The 25,748-nt window shown below is 40.8% G+C and overlaps 1 protein-coding gene across 4 annotated transcripts in view; it reads left to right on the top strand.

The window, feature by feature from the left end:
* Positions 1–782: 782 nt before the first annotated feature.
* The window catches only part of grm1a (glutamate receptor, metabotropic 1a), a 47,010-nt gene continuing 22,044 nt past the window's right edge, over positions 783–25,748 (top strand). For all 4 annotated transcript variants that reach the window (XM_010903474.3, XM_010903473.3, XM_020056356.2 and 1 more), the window contains exons 1-3: positions 783–866; positions 1,926–2,793; positions 18,821–19,073. In XM_010903474.3, the coding sequence (XP_010901776.2) occupies positions 2,067–2,793; positions 18,821–19,073 (980 nt within the window). In that variant the 5' untranslated portion in view covers positions 783–866; positions 1,926–2,066. The remainder of the gene's footprint in view (positions 867–1,925; positions 2,794–18,820; positions 19,074–25,748) is intronic.

Raw genomic sequence — 25,748 nt, 5'->3', positions numbered from 1 at the left:
TGTCTCCTAAACCCATCTCTTGGTGAAGATGATTTGGCAAGATAATCTGATACAGAAATAAACCAACTGAATCCACCTCTTCTACTAGAGCCTACTCAAAGGCCTATCAGGAAAGTTAATTACGTTCAATTATAGATGGGAATCATTTTAAGACATTTTAGGATTATGTCAGACCCTGGCCTGGCATACGTCTGATATCCATCCCAAGCTGTTCGCTTTCAAATAGTCAGAGTGGATCGTTAAATAAGAGTAGATTCGTTTGATATGGTTGAAAATGTCTACTCTTAATAAGAAAATTAACAAGACAATTAACCTTTGATTGATGTTACCTACATGATCTGGTCAACCACTGACAGAAAAATCAATGTGTTCTCACATTGAAAGTGTTGTTGCTGTGCAACGGGTCGCGTTCAAGCATGGTGTAATGGGCCAGTTCACAAATCTGTAGACAAACACCATCTATCGTATAAAGCGGCTCAACTTGTCAATTCGGCAAGTTGAAGCTCACTAACACTTGTTTAAAGGCTGATACGTCTGTCTAATAATATATGACCTGTAGTTGGGTTTTAAAACGTCTTTTGTTTGCCCTAATCAGACTGCTGCTTTTACGACCCGGTTTTTAAAACGTGGCGATAAACTGTCTGAGAAAGAGAATAAGAAGAGGAGGGTGTGTGTGTGTGTGTGTGGGGGGGGGGGGGGGGGGGGGGGGGGGGGGGGGGGGGGGGGGGGGGGGGGGGGGCTCGTGCTCTCACTGGAGGAGAAAGGAAAAAACGTACGTTCTAGTGATACAAACTCAACTAGGCTATCACAACCAAGGACCGCGCTGCACAGAAGACGGATCAACGGGATATGTTTCGTGGATTCGGGTACGTACAAAGTTCTCCCCCACATTCATTTATGAGAGTAGAGATTTGAAGTCTAGCACAGGTGTCGGATTTGATGCTAATGAAAGGGACAGATAAAGCAGTGCGTATAGGCTTCTCTACCTTGTAATCATTTCTGTTCAGTAATGCAATTTCATTGAATGTTTTGATTGTAAGCGATTGATATTCGGGTGGCTGAAACCCAGGTGAAAAATACTGCATGCTGCACAATGGATCTCCCAGAAAATGATATATAGCTTATATATTAGCCTGTACCTTGACACGGGTTTTTTTTGTCCAGTTATCATTTTACATCATTACATGTCTTCAGACTGGGTATCAAGGATTTGGTCAATAGTATCTTTCCATTGATTGGTTAAGAAACTGAATGGGACAGTTTCTCGACCGTGAAAATACCAACACACAGCTCCAGTAGCCTAAATATCTTATCAGCAGAACCGGTGTCAAGGCGTTCCTTAGTAGCTTAATCTGTCGAGTTCTTGAGTGCACTGTCCTTGGTTCTGAAAATTATGCTTCTCGGCAGCTCGGTTTTCTTAAAAGACAGCGAGCGATGTGGAGTAGATGGAGATAGAAAAACAGGCTATGTAAACTCTCTGGAATTTGAAGAGTAATATATGTTAACTGTAGGCTATGCTTGAAGAGCTTCTGAAACAATCTATTTATTGAGAAAATATTGACATCAGTTGTGTTCTCAGTCACCATGTAAAGATATCTCATGGTACCTCTTGTGGGATTATTAACAATAATACATAGATATAAACGATAATAATAATAATGTAATTATTGTCTTCTCTTATCCAGTTCATAATCTTTACAAACGGGTAATGTATTTCTAAAGAGGATCATGTGTATACGTAGAGGCTATGAGTGAACATGAGTGTCAAGCTATGAATATGCTCTCTCATTGAGGGCCACCATTATTTTTCAAACCCACTGTTGAGACAGTCGTAACTGTGAAACATTTCATTGACTTGACTGTTGCTGCATGCCTTCACTGGCTTGCTTGATCTTTTATGACAGTGTGTTTTGATCTCTTTCCAGGTGTGTTTGGATATGCTCAGGACACTACGTTCCCAAACCATGGTCACTGGGTTAAACGTGGATGTACTGAAAGACAATAAACATTCCCGCTCAACTGCCAGTATCGGATAGTATGCCCGCACAACTGGCACCGCACACGGAATGTGGAATATGGCACACATAAAGATGGGTTTCCTTTTGATCTTGTGTCTCCCAGCGCTTTTCTTCAATGTCCTTGTGCTGTCCTATAAAAGCAACATCTATGAGCGGTCGGCGGTCCCAAGAGCGGCGCCCCGCTCCGTGGCCCGGATGGATGGAGACGTGATAATCGGGGCCCTGTTCTCCGTCCACCATCAACCTTCTGCCGAAAAAGTAGCCGACCGGAAGTGTGGCGAGGTCCGGGAGCAGTACGGCATCCAGCGGGTGGAGGCCATGTTCCACACCCTGGACCGGATCAACGCCGACCCCTTCTTGCTCCCCAATATCAGCCTGGGCTGTGAAATCCGGGACTCCTGCTGGCACTCATCCGTGGCCCTGGAGCAGAGCATTGAGTTCATCCGGGATTCTCTCATCTCAATCCGGGACGACAAGGACGGCTCTAAGTGGTGCATCGATGGAGCAGCGTCCAACCAGCCACCGCCCTCAAAGAAACCCATCGCCGGGGTGATCGGGCCAGGCTCCAGCTCGGTCGCTATCCAGGTGCAGAATCTTCTGCAGCTCTTCAACATCCCCCAAATTGCCTATTCCGCGACTAGCATCGATCTGAGTGACAAAACGCTCTTTAAGTACTTCCTGCGGGTCGTGCCATCCGATACTCTTCAGGCCCGGGCCATGCTGGACATAGTGAAACGCTACAACTGGACCTATGTGTCTGCGGTGCACACAGAAGGTGAGTCGCTAAGCCAGCTAGACACCTGGCTTGAAATTTTAAAAGGTATCTAAGGAGTATGTTAGAATTAGACATAAAATAACAGAACTGGTATAGATTAGGAGAGGTTTTGCTTGTGCAATTGATAACATTTTGTCTCACCTGCGTTCAGGTTTGAGGTAGAGAAATCCTGGATTATGATTTAGGTCCGTTTAAAAAAGGGAAGGATTTGGAGGGCAGTTTGCAAACAGTTAAATGCAAGCTAATCTATGATGTCCTCCATATGCCCACACTCCTGTGAGCTTTGCGTTAGACGGGAACTTGCAGTGACATGGAATTCCCTCTCTCCAGAGAAGTACCAGTGTACACATCTTGTGAAGTAACTATCTACACACACCCTAGGCTAGGTATGGAGCTGTGACCTATATTGGATGTAGTCACAACAAAATCTGTTTCTCTGTCTGGTATTAGATTAGATTCAACTTTACTGTCATTGAACCGTACAGTACACGAAAGTACAACATCATGTCCAGTCTCTCAAGTCACATTTCAGTATAATTTTTGTCAATGTTATTTGACTGGAAATGCTTTTTAGTGGTTATTTGTATGTATAATACCAGGACATTGGATATCAGATTATTAATCGGCACTGCTCTGTGGCCCCTCCCTCTCTTCATCTTCCAGTAGTTTAATTTGATGCTAATTCTATTCCAAAGACAATAACAGATGGGCACCACCGTTTTTACTATTTGCATTTCTTAATTAATCAATCAGCGTATTTACACTGGTGGATTGTTTCTCCACTTGCTCTGCTGCTTATGCAAAATAGTCAACTAACAGGCTAGGATTGTAGGTGGAACAACAGAAATACAGAATCCATCCTGGTCCATTATCCTCCAAAAAAGTATGTCCTTGAAATTCAGTGGGTGTAACTAGTACTTAAAAAACTCACTTTGTAATGGATATTGAAGGAAATTAATTCCTAGGTGTGTTATTTCAGAAAGTGTGTGGAAGATGTTTCGGGTGGAGGGATGTCTAGAGTAAGCACATCTTGCAAAGCGGTTCAGGCAATGCTACACAGCACTGGAAATATCAGCACATCATTACAACAGCCCACATAGCTGCACATGTCTGAAGGCGTTAGAGGAAGAACTTGTGAGTGCACAGTCCGTGCAGCTGAAATTAATTATTTAATTGAATTTACCAGTATACAACACAGACACACTTAACAAAGCTTAATCACATACAATTATTTCCCCAGTTTAACCTCTACTTTAAGTGGGAGATAGTAGAATTTGATTTGCAGATAAACAGCCGACCACTTCCAGGAAAATTCTATAATTGGATATCACCTGATTCTATACACTGTACACCACAGTGAAACGTAACCAAAAGTGTGAGTGGGTCACAATGGACAAGCAGAGTGCATCTCTGTTCTCCAGTGGCCACTGAGGAATTCTATGAATTGTTTGACTATGTGGTAGACAGGCCCCAAAAGGAGGGTCAAACTCTGGATCACCTTGTAAAGGCGGAGCCTGGAAAACCCTAGGGGAGTCACTTAAGTTAAGAGGTCACGTTCAGGTTGAGGGACCAGGAAAGAGTAGAAATAAAGTGCCACAGGCGTAACTAGAGAGTGCTGGGGTTACGACCTTAACCCGACCTGAGTTTTGTTAGCATAACAATGATTTTGTATGCTTAGGTAACCGCGGACGCTAACGAAAGTATTAACAGTATCACTATTGGCCACAGTTTTGGTCTGTTACAAAGAAAGGATGTAAAGGGAACAGCATCAGATTCAGGGGATCTAACACCAAAACCTCATCCCACTTGTAAATGTTTAAAAGATGGATCAGATAGGGTATGCTTTAAAGTGTTATTGGTCGCATATGTTTTAGAGCTGACATTACAGCGGGTTAATCGAAATTATTAAGTTTTAGCTTGTGAAAAAATTTATGTCTTGCAATACAGTAATATTTGTGAAATTGCTAATTATTATTGAACACTTTCTGATGATCATTTTGATTGAATGAGTAAATAATAGGCCAAAGATCGCTAAACTCTTGCAATAATCAATGTAAATCACAGTTGGTAAATTTTTGGGAACGGCTGCATTTTGTACAAGTGTAATGGTTATGTGACGAAAAATCAATATCATTAATATAATGATATAATTCTTAATATAATATGCATTAATAAAATTCTTTAATTAATTAACTTTCATGTAAATTCACATATTCAGATTTAACTATGTCTTCAGATAGCTTCAAACAACAGTCCCTACTACAGCCAACATTTCACCATGCAGCCATCTCTCCCTACCACCTAAGACAAGTGAAAATCCAACGTGTTGCCCATAGCAACAGCTAAGAATCTGCAACTGCATGAATTACCTGGCTAGATTATCATCAATCTTGTCAAATTTATGAAGCAAGTTTCACTGAACGGCAATAGGTCCGCCAGCTTCCATTCAACCCTCTCTCCGACATAATTTGAAATGAACACATTTTATTGGATATCATGATGCCCATTTGCCATCCGAAAAAAGAAATTGTCAATTCAAAATATCATACAAGGCCATATTGGAAAACAAACAATTGCACCCAGTCTATAATAGCATGCTAAGATAATGCATTAGTCTGAGGCCATTTCAACCCTTTTTCTCATGTCAGGTACATCAGACTGTCAAAAGAGCACAAGGTGCTCATGAAGATGCTTCAAATTCTTTGAATAACACTATTGTGTGTGTGTGTGTGTTAGGGCCATGATGGTGTAAACAACTGTCTGCATTCTAGGTGGCAGTATCCATATAAAGGGGCCCACATGCACAAAAGTGTGAACCTCATAGGGGGGCTATTCCTAACGTGGGAAAAGGTGGACATGATTCACAAGGCCCATGGCTTGACGGGCCCCTGGCATACAGTTAGGTCTGGAAATATTTGGACACTGACACCATTTTCATAATTCTGTCTCTGTACGCCACCACAATGGATTTGAAATTAAACAACTGAGATTTTATTCAAGTGCAGACTTTCAGCTTTAATTCAAGGAGTTGAACAAAAATATGCTATAAATCGTTTAGGAATTGCAACCATTTTCATACACAGTCCCCTTATCTCAAGAGCTCAAATGTAATTGGACAAATTAACACAATCATAAATAAAAGTTTAATTTTTAATAGTTTTTCAAGAATCCTTTGCAAGCAATTACTGCTTGAAATATGGAACACGAGGACATTATCAAATGTTGGGGTTCCTCTGTGATGCTTTGCCAGGCCTTTACTGCAGCTGTTTTCAGTTATTGTTTGTTCGTGGGTCTTTCTGCCTTAAGGGTTTGTCTTCAGCAAGTGAAATGCATGCTCGATCTGTTTGAGATCAGGTGATTGACTTGGCCATTGCAGAATATTCCACTTCTTTGCCTTGAAAACTCCTGGGTTGCTTTCACATTATGTTTTGGGTCATTGTCCATCTGTACTGTGAATCGCCATCCAATCAACTTTGCTGAATTTGTCTGAATCTGAGCAAATAATATATCCCTATACACTTCAAATTTTATCCGGCTGCTTCTGTCTTCTGTCACTTCATCAATAAATACTAGTTACCCAGTGCCACTGGAAGCTATGCATGCCCATGCCATCACACTGCCTCCACCATGTTTTACAGATGATGTGGTATGCTTCGAATCATGCCTCCACCATAATTGTTTCTTCCCATCATTCTGGTACAGGTTGATCTCAGTTTCATCTGTGCAAAGAATGCTGTTCCAGAACTGGGCTGGCTTTTTTTTATATGTTTTTTTATATGTTAATCTGGCCTTTCAATTCTTGAGGCTTCTAAATGGTTTGCACCTTGTGTTGAACCCTCTGTATTTGCTCTCATTAAGTCTTCTCTTTGTGGTAGACTTGGATAATAATATGCCTACCTCCTGGAGAATGTTCTTCACTAGAAGGGGCTTCAGAAGGGTTTTTTCTTTACTGTGGACAGGATCCGACGATCATCCACCACTGATGTCTTCCATGAATGTCCAGGCCTTTTTGTGTTGCAGAGCTCACCAGTGTGTTCTTTGTTTCTCAGAATGTACCAAACAGTTGATTTGGCCACTCCTAATGTTCCTGCTATCTCTCAGATGGATTTTTTTTGTAGCCTAAGGATGGTCAGTTTCACTTGCATTGAGAGCTCATTTGACTGCATGTTGTGGGTTCACAGCAACAAATTCTAAATGCGAATTCCACACCTGGAATCAACTTGAGATCTTATACCTGCTTAATTGATGAAGACATAACAGAGTAATAGCCAACACCTGTCCATGAAACAGCCTTTCAGTCAATTGTCCAATTACTTTTGGTCCTTTGAAAAAGAGGGGGCTACATATTAAAGAGCTGTAATTCCTAAACCCTTCCTCCCATTTGGATGTGAAAACCATCAGCTTAAAGCTGAGAGACTGCACCTTAAGCCCATATTCATTATTTAACTGTAACTAGAAAATAAACAGCCAAAATAACAAAACTTGTTACAGTGTCCAATTATTAAGGGGGTCCAGGATTCCTGGCAAGGGCAGAGTACATCAAATGGCAAGTAAAATCTGTTTAAATTATTGGGAACTGAAGGCATACAGTTTGCATACCCTTGGATAATTGGTAATATATGTACCATTTGTAACGAAAACATGAGTGAGCAGGCAAAACACATCTTTTATTTCTTCTGGTATTCACATTCAACTGTAGGTCATAACAGAATGGCACAATCATAAAACAAAACATGGCAAGAAAGAAAAAAAAGTCTGCATACCCTTAGCTCTTAATACTGTGCATTGTATTAAGAACACCCCCAAAACATCAGTGAGCCACCACCATGCTTCACAGTGGGGATGGTATTCTGTTCACTTTAGGCCTTGTTGACACCTCATCACTATTTTCTGTCTCTGTTGCCTGGTGGTCAAAGCAAGCCTGTGAAAACAGGACAACCCCTCCCTCTCAGTCTGTCTTTGCATCTTTCTCTCTTGGGTTATTGTCACCTCTTTCTGCTCACACTGACATAATACCCACCTACTCTCTTTCCATTTCGTGTAACCAGCATCCTTACATTCTGAGAAACGCCAAAATCTAGACGTCCATGGATGTTGAAAAGTTTCCGAAGTGGGTAACACTTTACAATAAGGATACAGTAATAATCATTATTAAATGCATTAATTGACATGGATTCATGACATATTAATGCATCTTTAAAGCCTTGATTATGTGTGCATGTGTTAATAAACATATTAACTAATTATTAGTTAACTGTTGGAACACATATCAGAAAAAATTAACTAATACATTAAAACATATTGTAAACTAATAGTTAATTAATGCATCTACAAATAATTAACTGTGTGTGGTTGTGTCAATAAACATGTAAAATGAAAAGGTAACTAATAATGCACATGTTAAAAAACATAAATCAATACATTAATATATTGCAATCCAAATCTTAATTGATGCAAATTAACATTGGTGTGCATGTGTTATTAAACATGAATATATCTAGCTAACTGTTGAATGGCCCAATAACAAACATGAATTCATACATTAATTTAAATGATTTCATGATGACATAATGCAACTACAGATTCATGATTTGGGGTCTTCATCATAGCAAAAACAATTAAATGTGTATTATTGAACATAATTGACAACAGCTATTATTGTTCATGATGGACACAAGAAAAAGCAAGTAAGTAAGCAACAGGTCACTAAGTCACAAGTAAAGTAATGTTCACGAAGGACAAAAACCTGGCTTCTGTGACTGGACAGTATTTAGCAACAAATGACAGTAGTTGGGGGAAAGGTGTTGTTTGTTAAAGGAATTAGGGTTATTCTATATGTTGCCTTCTAAGAAATGACTTCATTTGAACTGATTATGTTCAATAATAAACGTTTAATTGTATTTGCTATGATGAAGACCCCAAATAATGAATCTGTAGTTGCATTATGTCATCATGAAATCATTTAAATTAATGTATGAATTAATGTTTGTTATTGGGCCAATCAACAGTTAGCTAGATATATTCATGTTTAATAACACATGCACACCAATGATAATTTGCATGAATTAAGATTTGGATTGCAATATATTAATGTATTGATTTATGTTTTTTAACATGTCCTTTATTAGTTACCTATTCATTTGGTAACATGTTTATTGACACAACCACACACAGTTAATTATTTGTAGATGCATTAATTAACTATTAGTTTACAATATGTTTTAATGTATTAGTTAATGTTCTCTGATATGTGTTCCAACAGTTAACTAAGAATTAGTTAATATGTTTATTAACACATGCACACATAATCAAGGCTTTAAAGATGCATTAATAGGTCATGAATACATGTCAATTAATGCATTTAATAATGATTAGTACTGTATCCTTATTGTAAAGTGTTAACCAGAAGGGTGGACAGACCAGCACAATAGAATACAGTATGATAGAGCATAGTGTACAGTATAATACAGTACAACAGAGTTAATTACAATACTGGACACTATAATAAAGCACACAGCAGTATGATGCAATACAATACAACAGATTATAGTATACTTGAATACAATGCAATATTGTATAGAACAATGCTAAATTGTACAAAACAATACACTACAATACAATAAAATGCAATATAGTAAAACACAGTACACTAGAGTAAACTATAATATAATGCATTTCAGTACTCTAGAGTACAGTACAATACAGTATGATACAGTACACCACACTGCCCAGACACATACAGCTCCGGAAAAATTCTAAAAATCACTGCACCTTTTTTTTCCTTTCCAAAAAAGTTGAAAACGAACGTTTTTAGTGAGGAACAGAAGCGTTCAATTTGCAGTAGTCTCTTAATTTTAACCCTTCTGTTCATCACTCAAAACCTTCCTTTTCGACTTTTTTGGAAAGGCAAGAAAAAGCTGCAGTCGTCTCTTAATTTTTTCCGGAGCTGTATTTAGTTGAAATCAGCTACTGGAATACATAGAACAATATTGCATCCTCTGTGCATGACTCGGATGGTATTTGACAGCTTATCTTCTATATCTTCTATACATGTCTTTTGGCCAGAGTCTGAATGGCTATGGTCAAAAGCAGTACACTACATAGGGGATATTGGTTTACACAGTCTGTATGTAAGAAGAGGCAGCTGGATCATTCCACATCTAGTACACTAGATAGGGGATATAGGTTTACATAGTCTGTATGTAAGAAGATGCAGCTGGATCATTCCACATCTAGTACACTACATAGGGGATATAGATTTACAGAGTCTGCATGTAAGAAGAGGGAGCTGGATCATTCCACATCTAGTACACTACATAGGGGTTATAGGTTTACACAGTCTGTATGTAAGAAGAGGCAGCTGGATCATTCCACATCTAGTACACTACATAGGGGATATTGGTTTACACAGTCTGTATGTAAGAAGAGGCAGCTGGATCATTCCACATCTAGTACACTAGATAGGTGATATAGGTTTACATAGTCTGTATGTAAGAAGATGCAGCTGGATCATTCCACATCTAGTACACTACATAGGGGATATAGATTTACAGAGTCTGCATGTAAGAAGAGGGAGCTGGATCATTCCACATCTAGTACACTACATAGGGGTTATAGGTTTACACAGTCTGTATGTAAGAAGAGGCAGCTGGATCATTCCACATCTAGTACACTACATAGGGGATATAGGTTTACACAGTCTGTATGTAAGAAGAGGGAGCTGGATCATTCCACATCTAGGACACTACATAGGGGATATTGGTTTACACAGTCTGTATGTAAGAAGAGGCAGCTGGATCATTCCACATCTAGTACACTACATAGGGGATATAGGTTTACACAGTCTGTATGTAAGAAGAGGGAGCTGTATCATTCCACATCTAGTACACTACATAGGGGATATTGGTTTAGACAGTCTGTATGTAAGAAGAGGGAGCTGGATCATTCCACATCTAGTACACTACATAGGGGATATAGGTTTACACAGTCTGTATGTAAGAAGAGGCAGCTGGATCATTCCACATCTAGTACACTACATAGGGGATACTGGTTTACACAGTCTGTATGTAAGAAGAGGGAGCTGGATCATTCCACATCTAGTACACTACATAGGGGATATTGGTTTACACAGTCTGTATGTAAGAAGAGGGAGCTGGATCATTCCACATCTAGTACACTACATAGGGGATATTGGTTTACACAGTCTGTATGCAAGAAGAGGCAGCTGGATCATTCCACATCTAGTACACTACATAGGGGATATTGGTTTACACAGTATGTATGTAAGAAGAGGGAGCTGGATCATTCCACATCTAGTACACTACATAGGGGATATTGGTTTACACAGTCTGTATGTAAGAAGAGGGATCTGGATCATTCCACATCTAGTACACTACATAGGGGATATTGGTTTACACAGTCTGTATGTAAGAAGAGGCAGCTGGATCATTCCACATCTAGTACACTACATAGGGGATATTGGTTTACACAGTCTGTATGTAAGAAGAGGGAGCTGGATCATTCCACATCTAGTACACTACATAGGGGATATAGGTTTACACAGTCTGTATGTAAGAAGAGGCAGCTGGATCATTCCACATCTAGTACACTACATAGGGGATACTGGTTTACACAGTCTGTATGTAAGAAGAGGGAGCTGGATCATTCCACATCTAGTACACTACATAGGGGATATTGGTTTACACAGTCTGTATGTAAGAAGAGGGAGCTGGATCATTCCACATCTAGTACACTACATAGGGGATATTGGTTTACACAGTCTGTATGCAAGAAGAGGCAGCTGGATCATTCCACATCTAGTACACTACATAGGGGATATTGGTTTACACAGTATGTATGTAAGAAGAGGGAGCTGGATCATTCCACATCTAGTACACTACATAGGGGATATTGGTTTACACAGTCTGTATGTAAGAAGAGGGATCTGGATCATTCCACATCTAGTACACTACATAGGGGATATTGGTTTACACAGTCTGTATGTAAGAAGAGGCAGCTGGATCATTCCACATCTAGTACACTACATAGGGGATATTGGTTTACACAGTCTGTATGTAAGAAGAGGGAGCTGGATCATTCCACATCTAGTACACTACATAGGGGATATTGGTTTACACAGTCTGTATGTAAGAAGAAGGAGCTGGATCATTCCACATCTAGTGCACTACATAGGGGATATTGGTTTACACAGTCTGTATGTAAGAAGAGGCAGCTGGATCATTCCACATCTAGTACACTACATAGGGGATATTGGTTTACACAGTATGTATGTAAGAAGAGGGAGCTGGATCATTCCACATCTAGTACACTACATAGGGGATATTGGTTTACACAGTCTGTATGTAAGAAGAGGGAGCTGGATCATTCCACATCTAGTACACTACATAGGGGATATTGGTTTACACAGTCTGTATGTAAGAAGAGGCAGCTGGATCATTCCACATCTAGTGCACTACATAGGGGATATTGGTTTACACAGTCTGTATGTAAGAAGAGGCAGCTGGATCATTCCACATCTAGTACACTACATAGGGGATATTGGTTTACACAGTATGTATGTAAGAAGAGGGAGCTGGATCATTCCACATCTAGTACACTACATAGGGGATATTGGTTTACACAGTATGTATGTAAGAAGAGGGAGCTGGATCATTCCACATCTAGTACACTACATAGGGGATATTGGTTTACACAGTCTGTATGTAAGAAGAGGGAGCTGGATCATTCCACATCTAGTACACTACATAGGGGATATTGGTTTACACAGTCTGTATGTAAGAAGAGGGAGCTGGATCATTCCACATCTAGTACACTACATAGGGGATATTGGTTTACACAGTCTGTATGTAAGAAGAGGGAGCTGGATCATTCCACATCTAGTACACTACATAGGGGATATTGGTTTACACAGTCTGTATGTAAGAAGAGGGAGCTGGATCATTCCACATCTAGTACACTACATAGGGGATATAGGTTTACACAGTCTGTATGTAAGAAGAGGCAGCTGGATCATTCCACATCTAGTACACTACATAGGGGATATTGGTTTACACAGTCTGTATGTAGACAGAAGCCGCTGGATCATTCCACGTCATATCAGTAAGCCATGACACATTTCAGATTGTTCTAAAATAATTTCTATTGTTAGAAATATATATGATTACCATTCTTTCAATATTATTTTGATGATTTTATTAATAACATTTAGATTTAATTTAGTATGCTATAATTTTCATCCTTAATTGCATGGCGATGAGCTATTATGAGTTATAGGTTCCAGACAATTTTCAATCAATATAGTGAACAACATCCCATAATGACCAAAGATTTTCCTACCATTAAGATGTGAAATCCAATAAAAAATGTAAAGCCATTCACCAACCCCTCAAAACCCACACCTAGTCGACACCAATGGCCAATATACAGTATCACCACATATCAGTATGAAACAGTGACTTGTCATTCAACCTATGTAGTGTATTAACAGGGATTTTGGGGATGGCTATTTTTCCCTTGTGATGGTGTGTGTGCGTACAAATGAGCAGTGGAAAAAAGAAGCAAAACTCAAGCAAAGACGGTTCAATACTTTCTGTATTTTGGTATTAATTGTACGCACCTCAAGTTCAGATACAAGAAATAATAATCTGTGCTGTACTGTGACTAACAAAACTAATATATACTTAACTAATGATTATGTGAAAACAGGTGCGTCCCTGAAGGGTGCGCTGCTGCCATCACGCTCCAGCCGTGGTTAGTACACCGGCGAGGTGGATACCCAGGGGAGAAAGCGGGTCCATGCACCTAAGGAACCTTCCCAGTTCTTGATTGGTACGCTCCACCTTACCTGTTAGCCTGAGGGTGAAACCCAGATGTGAGGCTGACCACAACCCCCAGCCTGGACATGAAGGCTTTCCAGACTTGGGATGTAAACTGTCCTCTGGAAGCCCATACCACCGGAAAACCTGCTGGAACAGCATCTCAGAGGCCTGGAGGGCAGAGGGGAGGCCGTGCAATGGGATGAATCTGACCATCTTGAAGAACCTATTCACTACCACAACAATGGTTGCTTTCCCCGTTGCAGGTGGTAGGTCTGTGATAAAGTCCACTGACAGGTGCGACCAAGGCTGCTGAGGTACTGGGAAAAGATGTAGTTTCCCATTCGTGGCACCTGAGTACGACATGACGTAGTGCTGCACAGTCCTCCCCATTCCAGGCCACCAATATTTTGCTATGAGAGCTTCCAGGCCGGGCCCGCTCTTTACAGGGCACGTAGGTCTTGTCCAGGGAACATTCCTGGTGTGGGGTCCCATCTCCCTGCCTCCTGAATGTCCCACAATGCAGGTGGAGGGCAGGATGGGTGTGTCCCTAGGTAGTTCTGCCCCCGATCGTGTAGGCAGGAGAGTGCGTCTGCCCTGATGAGCGGTACGTCAGGGTGGACTAGAACCGCTTGAAGAATAGAATCCAGCAGGCCTGGCGGGGGTTGAGGCGCTGTGGATGGTTGCACACGGCACAAAACTGGGCTTCCCCGGAACCACTGTCCCACAACCCCGTAACCCATTCGAGGGTGTACCCAGTGAGAAGGGTCACTTTTTCAGACACAGGCTGGTCCCCAAAATACAACTCGCATTGGAGTAGGCAACCGCGACAACACTCTGGATAGCCGTCGTACTTCTCTGGCAAAGCTCTCCGGAGTTCCTCCTCCTGGGCACGACTTGACTCCATACAAGCAACTGGAGGAGGCACCATGGCACCGGTAAGATCAATAGGGCTCTCATCCCTCGATCGTGTTGACAGGTGGAACATCATCTCGCCGAACGCTCCATGGCACGGAATCTATCCTTGAACTCCAGCGTTCGCCCCGAAAAACTGGGGCTGCCCTGGCTCATCCCGGGACGAGTGTAGCAAAAGTTGAAGCAAAATGTAGCTAAAAAATGTAAAGCAAAAAAGATATGTCTCGTTGCTGACGGATTATTCTGTGACGGTGCAAGTGCCAATTTTCCTACCACTAGATGGCACTGTTCATGCTGTTAGGTGTAACAGAGATTAGCTTCTCCAACATTTTTCTCCTCCAGAAAAGATTTCTATTTACCCCGCTTGGTGAGCGGGGTTCACAGGCAAGTCTCCACCTAGGTATAATTCCACTCACCGCCAAGCCTCCACTGAAAATCCATGACTAGTGCTTTCTGTCTGAAACCACATATAACAGTGAACAAAGCCAGAGCTAAAATAGCTTGACAACAAAATTTAAGTAAATAAATAGCTGCTCTTCGAGCGCCCCCCAGCTCACAGCAGTCACTTCTACCTGCAGCCCAGCTGAACTAGGCTTTCCTCTTTTTTATTTCTTGTTAATAGATCATGTTAAAGGTGAGTTTAAGGTCGGACATGATTTGTCTTGATTTCTGCCACTGCATTAACACAATCTGTATTTTTAATAAGGGTGTGTGGACATTTTATATTCAATGTAAATTTAATCTGTGCCTTCACGTTTTCAACATCTACAATGTCAGCATTTCCCAGGCAGAATTGATCACCATAGCAGTAAACTATAAAATCAGATTCTAACACATTTCTTTTGTATGTTTATCTAAGTCAAACTTAATGGCATAATCCATGCCACTAAAAGCAGTCTTTGCACTGATGAGGCTTTTGGGGAGTGCCTGAAACAAGGTGATAGAAGCTGTTGGTTTCCGAGTTCTTGAGTTAAGATATGATCACGACTACAGCATCAGAGCACTCTGGTTCACTGGAGGTTTATTCATTTCTAGTGGTAGCTGGAGGCAGTTGCAGTGTTTCTTGTGTTGCATGCGATAGATTTATCCAACATGCATCAAGTTGTTTGCGTTATCAGCTAGATGGCAGTGGTAGCATTGAAACACTCTTCATGAAAAAGATTTTGTAATACTGCAGTATGGTTAAGGTTTGGGTTAAGTTTAGTTGTAAAGTTACACAAAAATGGTTATGGTTAGGTAACGCTCCCAAGAAGTTAAGACTAGAAAACAAAATTATTGCACGTCTCTCTTGATTCAAATTCCCAAGCATTGGGGTCTGAGCACTGACGCGGGAAGTGCTGGGTATGCTGAAGACCCCTTGACACAGCCTCAGCACCTCCTGACGTGATTCTGTCCACCAACAGGTAGTCCATTTGTCAGTTGACACGCATCACTTTGGTCGATCTTCATCCGTCTTCCGTCCTTGCTCGAGGTTGATGCACATTATTACGGCCAATGGGGACGTGCTGCCCGTGCGTTTGATATCCTTTCAATCCAACCATACAATCAACCATTATCACCAAAACATGACTTATTTTAAAGCTATGTGCGTGATTTGGTAATTAAAGGAATTTGTGAATCAACTGCATGCAGAAAGAAAGATTTTAGCCTATGTACTGCATGTAAAATTGGTGGTAATAAGCAGCTTGCTAAGTCAGTTGCTTGCTTAAGTTGGTTAATTTGCTTAAAAATATATAATTTAGATACATGCACTAAGCAGACTATCTCATCTATAGAGACTTACACATTCTTGCTAACTGCTATATCGAGGAATAAAACAAATGTTTCCTGTTGCCAGCTAGAGATTTAATCTGGCAACCTTTTGGTTGCTAGTTAGATGCCATAACCCGGGGCTAACTGCTGAATGTCAGTTACCTTCTGTTAACCAACCAGTAAAGAAGCTTCTATGTTATTGTAATATTTGATATTTGAATTTGATTTGGCTGATTCAGAAGAATGGGCTGAATTGCTTCAAACAGGGAGGAGTTGCTTAAACATCAGCCTGTGATGTAGCAGTGTCCCCCAAAGGAACAGGAGTGTATTTCTTCGATTTTCCTGAGGCACGGTCCTGCTCTAAACAATTTCTTTAATACTATTCCATGGTGATTAAACAGTGGCTTTTCCAAAATCACTCTCATAGTGGCAAATATTGATGCAATTTTAATAATTATTTTACTGTCTAGCATAGCCTTCACAAAAAAACAGCTTTGGTAATAAGCCCATTCATTTCTACATTCTTCTAAACATACAGTGAGTCTTCATTGATTTGGTAATTTTACCTAAAGTGTGCCTTTTAATTGGGTGAAGGGTATATTATTTTTCTTTTCAAGTCCACCTACTGTATTAAGAATTTGAGTTACTTTCCAATTTCTTTCATACACACACCGCTCGTTTATTTTGCCGACTGGCACCAGTGCCCCAGACAGAGTGCAAAATGTAATAGTAAGCAATTATTGGTACTATATGTACAGTGTGTTTTGGGGATATATGCCTTTGAAAACCATTAGAAACCATGCCATTAAAACCGTTAAAACTGCTATGTTAATGGTTTGCTTTTTCATCGGTAATGCTGCTCTAGATCTTTCTTAAAGTTAATAAGACATCCACTCAATGTATTACAAAGAGAAATGTTGAACTTAAGGTAAAAACCTGTTTTGATATGCTTCGGTTGTTTCTTTTTCATTTTACATTGACTTTTAACACTTTAGTCAATTAGCAGACACTCATATCTAGAGTGACTTACGGGAGTGATTGAATACATTCGCAACCAGTCCTTACCATAGGTGTGAATTTGCATCAGATGTGTACTTCTTGGTGATCCTTTGGCCGCCATTCCTTCCAGTTCTCTGCCGCCAATAATTGTAACAAACTGCAAAAGGGATACCGACTTGTCAACTTGGTGTATGTAGTGTAAATGAATGCATGTAGTTTATTTCCCTGTACAAGTGTTCATTTGTGTTTATGTATTTTTGTTATGGAACCATGTGCTTCTGTATTATTGAAATAATTAGTTCTCAACACATTTAGATGGTAAACTCCAAACACTTAAATAATATACAGATTGGCAAGCAATTACTAAATGAGTGAGCTAGTTAAGCAGAAACAGCCCAACCTACAGTTGTGTTAAGAAGGTTTTGATATCTAGTTTTATGTTTGGCTATACATCTATCACCTTCAATAAGGGTAAATAAACAACACCAAATTAACCTAAAATACATTACATAGGTTAAATACAATTCTTCAAGCCGCAGCTTCATTCTACTTGGCAAACAGAGAACTGATACTACATATTGGCTGTTTGGTGGGTTTGGTCTGGGTTTTCTGATCTTGCAGGTAGCTTTTGACAATTCTTTGGGGATTACTAATGTCTAAATCAGTTTTAAGAGATTTGATCCAAATCAGAGTTTGTGTTTGAATGTTGAATGTATCTTTTGAAATGGTCGATTACGGTGCCACCAATAAGTATCATTTCTCAAAGATCACATTCTATTTGAACATAAAATTGTTTTGGGGCAGCAAATAAAATCTGTTACGGAGCACAGAACCATTTTTAGAGAAATCGGTTTAAAGGCTCTTCCTTGTGCTTTCTGAGGTGGAATGACTCAGCTTTGCAGTGCTTGATTAGGATGACATCCTAGGCAAATATGTAGCATCCCGTTGAAGCCCATTTAGCATCCCTGATTGCAATCACTAGACACTAGATGTCCTATCTATCATGGTAATGTCAGAGTATAGATCAAGCCTGCAGTACATTCTCTGCCATTCTATGTATGATGTGTCATAGTGGTTGTCATTTTCAGCCTGACATGTCAAAGTCATCAGATTGTCACAGAGAAGCTAGTATAACATAATCCAGTCACTGTTTGCCTTGTGCTTGGAATTACCAGATAAATCACAATATGATATTAGCACATCATCTCCCCAAAATAAATATCCCAATCTACAAAAGGTTAAAATGTTTCCCTCATTACAATGCCAGTCTGAACATTTTGAGCAAGCATACAAAGGACAACTGAAGTCAGTGCACACGCTTACAGACACTCAGTGAAGTTCAAATGAAATGTAATAGTCCACACTTCTCATTAGGATTCTTTTCTACGATTGTTCTGCATTCCTCAGTCTGGACCTTTAATGCAAGTTGCGTTTTCTATCGCAGCATGACTTCCATTGTGGTGAACGATGAAGACTGCTCCAAAAATGGAGTCCGATATTTACAAGCTCCTTTGTTTCGTCCTCAGGAAACTATGGAGAGAGTGGCATGGAAGCTTTCAAGGAACTGGCATCACAGGAGGGTCTGTGCATCGCTCACTCTGATAAGATCTACAGCAATGCCGGGGAGAAGCACTTTGACCGCCTTCTTAAGAAGCTACGCGAGCGGCTGCCCAAAGCCCGTGTGGTTGTGTGTTTCTGCGAAGGCATGACCGTACGTGGTCTCCTCATGGCCATGAGACGACTAGGTGTGGCTGGAGGAGAGTTCCTTCTGATTGGCAGGTAAGACACGTGGCTGTGGTCCATTGCTTTTTGGGAAATATACATTTATTTACATTTAAATTAAAAGGGGTGTCGTGGTCATTTTGTTCTGGCTGCTGCCCGAAACGCCTCTCACCAAGGGAATTGAGTGGAATTTATAGAAAACACCACAATTGCCACTGAGATATGTTCACAGATAATAAATAATTTCTGTCTGTGTCACTGATCAAAGCTAAAGTAAAATGTCATTGGGGTCAGGAGAAAGAATACAAAATTCCCTAATGTTGAGGACATTTTGCTAAACAAATAGCCCTGATCTACAATCTATCTGCAGAATAAAGTCACTCTTAGAATAAGGATCTACCAATATCACATCAGGCATACAGGTTTGAAAATAAAATAATCAATTTGAAGATTCATTCTGAAACTTTTGTGAACAAAAAACTGTTTCTTTAAACCAGCTGGTTTGGCCTGGAGGTGTAATTTGTTGTATGCGTGTAGCACCTGTAAGTAGAATCATATTCATACCTCAGTTATCAATAAGATTCCAGGTTCAAATGCGAGTAGTTTTGGTGATGTTTTGGTGACACATACTGGCACATACATTATATAGTAAACAGTCTTCCAGAACCCATTTTGGCTTGGCAATTCTACAGTTAGAGGGATTCCAGTTCCTCTTCGGCCCATTGTCCCCATCTCGCTCCTTTCCTTCTCCCTCTTCCTTTCCTGGTGGCACCACCATGGGCGAGAGGTTCCCAGAGATGTCGAAACTGGGTCACATTGCGCAACTCCAATTCTTATTTCTTTCATTAGAAAATGAGGGCCGTTAGCAGAGATTACAGCGTGACAGCCACACATTTTGCAATTGCGACACCAAAGAAGATGACAATCCTCTGACCACCCACGCCACCCCTAGCCTTCCTCATTGTATTCTATCTTTTTGGGATGGACGTTGGGGTTGGGCAGAATGGTCAGGAGGGTGGCGACTCAGTGGTAGCAGCACTCTCTGGATTCATGAAACATTGCTCCATTGTCAGTATATTTCCATCCATAATTATATAATAATACCTTGCCATTTAGCTGATGCTTTTATTCCAAGTGGGTGGGGCGGCATGTAGCCTAGCGGTTAGCGCATCAAACCAGTAACTGAAAGGTTCCTGGTTTGAATCCCAGAGTCAGCAAAAAAACAAATCTCTTGTTCTTTCCCTGAGCAAGGCAGCTAAGCCTAAGCTCCCAGGTGGTTGTTCTCACTTAAATTTCCTGCTAAAATAAAGGTAAATATTTAAGTCACGCACTCATATATTTTAACGTAGCAGTACCAACGGGAATTGAGCCCACAATCTTTGGCTTGGCCATGCCCACCACTTGCCTTTTTCAGGTTAGTAAAATATTCTATCTATAGGCTGAATATAAGGTATATTTTTGAAGAACTGTGGAATGGGCACTCTCTTTTCTCAAGATGCAATATGAATTATCCATAGCGACGAAGCTCCAGTGTTTTCCCCATCTGCGCCTCTCACTCTCCTACCCTACAGCAAACCTCTCGGCTCTCCGTCCTTCCTATCTCCCTCCAAATCATCCTTCTTTTTCTCTCCGCTCTCTCTCTCCTTCCATATTCCTCTTCGCTCTGTAGGAGAGCATGTCTTTTTTTAGCTGGCATGGAGGTCTCCATGGGTGAGAGAAAGAAAGTGATGGCTTAGCTTCACATGCTTCTGGGTCAGAGAGAGAGAGACAAAAAGTGAGATAGACAGAGGGAGACAGACGGACAAATGGAGAGAGAAATATTGATAGAGCCTCGTTCTAGGCAAACACATCATTCAAACCGTGTGTGTGTGTGTGCATGTGTGTACGTGTGACTAAAGCTTGGCTACAGTGTCATGGTCACGTAGACTTGGAGTTTGGCTGACAGCTATTAGCTCATCAACACAGCTTGCTACTCAATGCTAATTTGTGCCCTTGCCTGCCAGCCTAGTGAAAAGCTGTTGATGTGTATGTGAGAAAGACAGACAGAAAAAGAGAGAGAGGGAGATGGAGAGAAGTGGTATTAGAGCTTATAGGTTTAGAGGGAGCGTGAAAGAGAAGCAGATACACACTACCATTCAAAAGTTTGGGGTCACTCAGAAATATCCTTGTTTTTGAATGAAATGCATGTATATTAAAATAATATCAAATTGATTAGAAATACAGTGTGGACGTTGTTAATGTTGGAAATGATTATTGTAGCTGGAAATTACAGAGAGTGACAGACGGGGCACGTGTTAAATAGAGCTCATAGCTTATATAGTAAGCAAGATGTAAAGCGTATGACAACTGGGAGCGAAAGGATGGAGGATCTCATCCTATAGGAGATCTCATCCTATAGGAGATCAGATCACAGAGAAGGAGTGAGAAACATACAAAGGGAAAGAATATTAGACATAATCTGAAACAAGAAAAGGAACCAGGCAAGCCTAGTTCAGCCGGCCCATATTTAAAAGCAATAAATGTTGTTGCCCTTATGGGATTTTAACCGAAGTCGGCCAAATGTTTGTCTGTGTCTTTAACCACTACACCACAGTGTAAGTTCACCCAATGTCAATATAGCAACTCAACATTAGATTTTGTCAAGGAGTAACATTACTCCAAGTTTGAAGATTTCGCTAGACACATTGTGTTAAACTCACTAACATTTCTTATAAAGTTTACCTCCACCACAAATAGCATCTATGAAATGTATGGCTTTTGCCACTGGCTGTTTTAACAACTTATTAGCCAGTGATAGACTTACTAGTTTGTCTTTCATTCATGAATGACATTGATACAATCACTATAGGTGACGATAACTGACTTTTTCGTCAAGTGAAAAGACGAGAGAATCGTGGAAACCCCTACTCTTTTACTGCCCAAGGGGTTTTGATCTAGCCTATATTACCCCAAAAAGCATGCATGGATGCCTCCTTTGATAATCCACCAGAAGTAGTCGCAATATCACTGGAGGCTGTGCTTTGACGAGAGTCAAACACGGGACCTATTTGTTGCAGGTCCGTGTCAGTCACTCACTCACTCAGTAAGAGACATTCGCTGTTCTTGGCCGGCTCCGCTTACGTGGTCTGGCAGAAATACAGAAATGGAGGGGCAGGCAGACCGAAACCCTGACAATCACATAGAAAAGCCAATAGGGTGGCAGATAGGCTAGCAGGTCAAGCGTGTGAGAGCTCTTGCTAGAGTTCTGCTTTTGACCACTCCCCTGCTCTTCAGATGATTTGACCACTCCCCTGCCCCCGCCATTCAATAAAAGGCCAGAACAATAATTTTCCCTCTTTCTTCTGAATGTTAATAGGTTACTGAGGATCATCATAAAAGCATGGAACATCATCTACCCATCATCCACCCAGGCTGTGGTCTGTTCACACTGCTGCCGTTTGGTAGACGCTACCAGAGCATCAGGGCACTAACTTCCAAACAAATAGTTTTTACCCCCAGACCATATGGCTCCTCAACCAGCAACACTGGTCTATTGATCACATGAACGCTTCATACACTCTGGTCACTTTCTATGTACATTCATGTACTGTAACACATTTTAATGTATCAATTTATAGGCACTACAACACTTATATTTATAATATTTAAGATTCATTACTGTCATATTCATACTGTCCATATTCCCATTTCGACATTATTTGAAATTGCTTCTAGTCACTGTATGTATTTTTTGTATTTTCTGTTATTATTTTTGCTTATCTATTTTTTAATTGCATGCCACATCGCCCATTGATTGGGCTTTCAAAATGAATAATCCAAGTAGGAATTTTGAATGTCAAGACCCTCACTCAAGATTTTCTCATAACTGGGTTGCCATAGCAGTAGTATAAAAAATATATTCTTAAAAAAGTGAAATACAAAAAACAACTTTCTCCCCTCTACAAAACACAATCCTCAAAACCGCTCCGGGGTTACTGAGTGCAAGGATATTGAAACAACTCAAAAGTTGATGACCATTCTAACACTCAGAGAGCTCATGGATTTCCATTGAGCGCTGTTACACACACAAGAATACTTGATTAATGCGATTTCAGCTCCCACGCTGAATGGATCAAACATATTACTTACAGCATTATTTCGTCAATTACATTTTGTGCTGTGGCCATCACTAGATGCAAAATAAGCAGAGAAAAATACATACATTTGATGCAGCTTTCTGCACGGTTAGGTATGTGGAAGGTTTCTGGTTCAACATGGGTTCCACTGTTGTTTTCAGGGACCTGCGGGTCCCAGGTTTGGACCGGGTCCCCAAGCTTTTGCATAAAGCCCATATGCTGTAATACTGGCACATCAACTATTTGCATTTGACCTTAGTGGAAGTGACAATATTATCATTCCATAGGAGTGACCACACAGAGTGTTTTCTTTTGATTTTCATTAATCAAAATACAGCAAAATGTCTCTTAAATCAAGTCCAGTAAAGGACTTAATCTGTGGAAATAGGTGTCCAGTAAAGGACTTAATCTGTGGAAATAGGTGTCCAGTAAAGGACTTAATCTGTGGAAATAGGTGTCCAATAAAGGATTTAATCTGTGGAAATAGGTGTCCAGTAAAGGACTTAATCTGTGGAAATAGGTGTCCAGTAAAGGACTTAATCTGTGGAATTAGGTGTCCAGTAAAGGACTTAATCTGTGGAAATAGGTGTCCAGTAAAGGACTTAATCTGTGGAAATAGGTGTCCAGTAAAGGACTTAATCTGTGGAAATAGGTGTCCAGTAAAGGACTTAATCTGTCCAGACAGGGCAGAAATCCTGTGAGAGATGCCTCGTTGGTAGTCCAAGCCAAATAAGACAATGCCTATCAAGCGGGGAGTTTATCATACATTTCGTATTGGCTAATTAAGGCCAAGTTTGTCGCATTGCTCTACCAGACTTTCCGCACATGAAGGAACCAGAGTAGTTGGTCATAGTCTTGTGAATAGCCACTTTTTTTGCGTGATGACATGATGTTTTTCATTGCGAGGTCAGGGAAACTATTCCACAGGATGTGCCTGGAGTTGAAAACTGAACAGATGTCCCATCACAAGGGGGCACTAACACCTCATGCCAGGACAGGGGGTGTCCTGAACAAAGGACCCAGAGAAGGTGTGAAAAAGTGGGATGAAGCTGTGATTAGCTGATTAGCGTCCCAGCATAGTGGACCGAACCATGGGGAGAAACACATCTGTGGCTCTGAAACCCAAGAGAGCAGGCCCGTTTAACATACATTCTGACTACTCCTTGTGGGGAATAATGTGCCTGACCTGCTTACTGACTTTATTACCCAGGGGGAAATTGCATTCAATGCACCAAACAGAGCTGGCACAGGAGGGCTTATTAACACATTGTTCCGGCAATTACTACTGAAATACTGTACGCACGGGGCTGTTAATTCAAATGGTGAATCACTCATTTTGATCATGGTTGACACACAACTGTGTCATTAGCAGAAGGGAGGGGGAGGGGTAACAACAGCTAATAGTGGCAATGGCATCATATCTGCCTTATTGTCATCAACGCCAGAGCTTATGCAGAGTCAGTCCCTCCCACTCACATGCAATTAGCACTATTTCTTCTATATCCCTCTCTGATGTGGCTGGCATCTAAGCTGTTATTATTGCAGACATTTACATGAGCTGCTTTTCCACATGTTGTACTCTAAAACACTCATATGGCCCCATCTAATTTCACAGTTTGATTAGGATTTTTTTTGCATCATAAATGCATCACCCTCTCCAATATTCTTTGGCAAAATTGAACTAGAAATGTTACCAGGAAATGACTGAGCACTCGGCCAGGCAGCCAGACAGGTAGGTAAGAAGACAAAAACACATACACACACAGGCCAGCAGGCAGGCAGAGATGAGTATCTGGGCAGAAAGACAGACAAAAAGGTAGGCAAAAAGAGAGGTAAATGCAAAGGTAGAGATTCAGGAAGACAGACAGGCAGGCACACTGGCGCGCCCAGACATGATGTCCTGGGTCTTTTGTGGCTGAGAGAGACTGAGGTGAAGAGAAAACTGTGAATCAGTATTGTCTGTCACTATCTCTTGCTCGCTCTCTTCACTCTCTCTCTCAGCAAGGCAGTCCCATTTCCTTAACAACTGGCCTATGATTTTTACACTCAGCTTAAATAAATGAGCAAGAGAGATACTGGGAGAGAGAGTTAGATAAGGGGAGAGAGAGAGACAGATAAGGGGAGAGAGAGACAAAAGACAGAAAATAAGTGTGGGTGAGGAGAGAGAAGGGGAGCGCGAGAGAGAAAAAGAACAACAACACCCAGTCTTTTATCTCTTTATCAGGGTAGTGAAATAACAGGATGAGGAATTGCTGCTTATTCACTATTTTCTCTGACGGTGGATCATATTGTGCCATACAGCCTGAACCAGTTGGAGTGAGCAGATTCAGTATCTCTTGGAACAGAACAGCTGCTTTTATCACTCGTTTAGAAGCTGATACACAACCCAACCTGGAGTTGTCCTGTTGAAAACTAACAGCGTTGTATTACTACTCAGTGAGAATACAGTATTCACACTGTCATTGGCTTCACCTCTGCCATCATTGATAAAGGTGTGGATTGAAAAGCAGGTAAAAAGATTTTTGAGGATCCCAAAAGTGTGTAGATGCTATACAGATTATCTACTGGCTATCAGAAACATTTTAACTATCTACTAACCCTTACCCTAAACTTAACC

This window comes from Esox lucius, chromosome 18 (assembly GCF_011004845.1).
Source record: "Esox lucius isolate fEsoLuc1 chromosome 18, fEsoLuc1.pri, whole genome shotgun sequence".
NCBI classification, from domain to species: domain Eukaryota; kingdom Metazoa; phylum Chordata; class Actinopteri; order Esociformes; family Esocidae; genus Esox; species Esox lucius.
The sequence above is the reverse complement of the archived record's forward strand: the minus strand, read 5'-3'. Positions and strand labels throughout refer to the sequence as shown.